This window comes from Penaeus vannamei, chromosome 38 (genome assembly GCF_042767895.1).
Source record: "Penaeus vannamei isolate JL-2024 chromosome 38, ASM4276789v1, whole genome shotgun sequence".
NCBI lineage: Eukaryota > Metazoa > Arthropoda > Malacostraca > Decapoda > Penaeidae > Penaeus > Penaeus vannamei.
This window is the reverse complement of record NC_091586.1, coordinates 26,328,066-26,328,536: the sequence shown is the minus strand read 5'-3', so window position 1 is coordinate 26,328,536 and position 471 is coordinate 26,328,066. Positions and strand designations below refer to the sequence as shown.

General features: G+C 32.1%; 1 protein-coding gene across 2 annotated transcripts in view; it reads left to right on the top strand.

The window, feature by feature from the left end:
- Positions 1–326: 326 nt before the first annotated feature.
- The window catches only part of LOC113809579 (mucin-5AC), a 26,380-nt gene continuing 26,235 nt past the window's right edge, over positions 327–471 (top strand). For both annotated transcript variants that reach the window (XM_070116334.1, XM_027361210.2), the window contains exon 1: positions 327–395. In XM_070116334.1, the coding sequence (XP_069972435.1) occupies positions 329–395 (67 nt within the window). In that variant the 5' untranslated portion in view covers positions 327–328. The remainder of the gene's footprint in view (positions 396–471) is intronic.

The window sequence follows — 471 nt, the reverse complement described above, 5'->3', positions numbered from 1 at the left end:
TGCCACTTACCTTGTTATTGTTGTTGTATAAATTAAATTTGACTGTTAATTCTTTTGTTTGTGTTGAATTAGAATCGTTATTTTTGTTTGAATCAAATTATGTTTTAGATTCTGGTGGTTTAATACCGTTATGTTGTTAAATGACAGTTTGTTATTTCGTTGATATTGTGGTTTAATTTTGAAGGTTGATGTTGTCTTATATTGTTAATATGATGTGTTGAAATAATTTCACATTTTGAATCTAACCGGTAATACTTTTTTGAAATTTTGAATATTTGAAAATTAACGGACTTTAACGGATTTTTTTCTTCTATTTTTTGCAGGTATGATGCGGTGGTTCATGGTGATGGTGATGGTGGTCGGCTTCGGCGCCTTCTGTGCTGATGGTGAAGCAGGTAGGTTTGGATAGTGAGAGTGAGGAAGATTGTGATGAATAAAGTGAGGATTGTGATGAATAAAGTAGGTATTGTG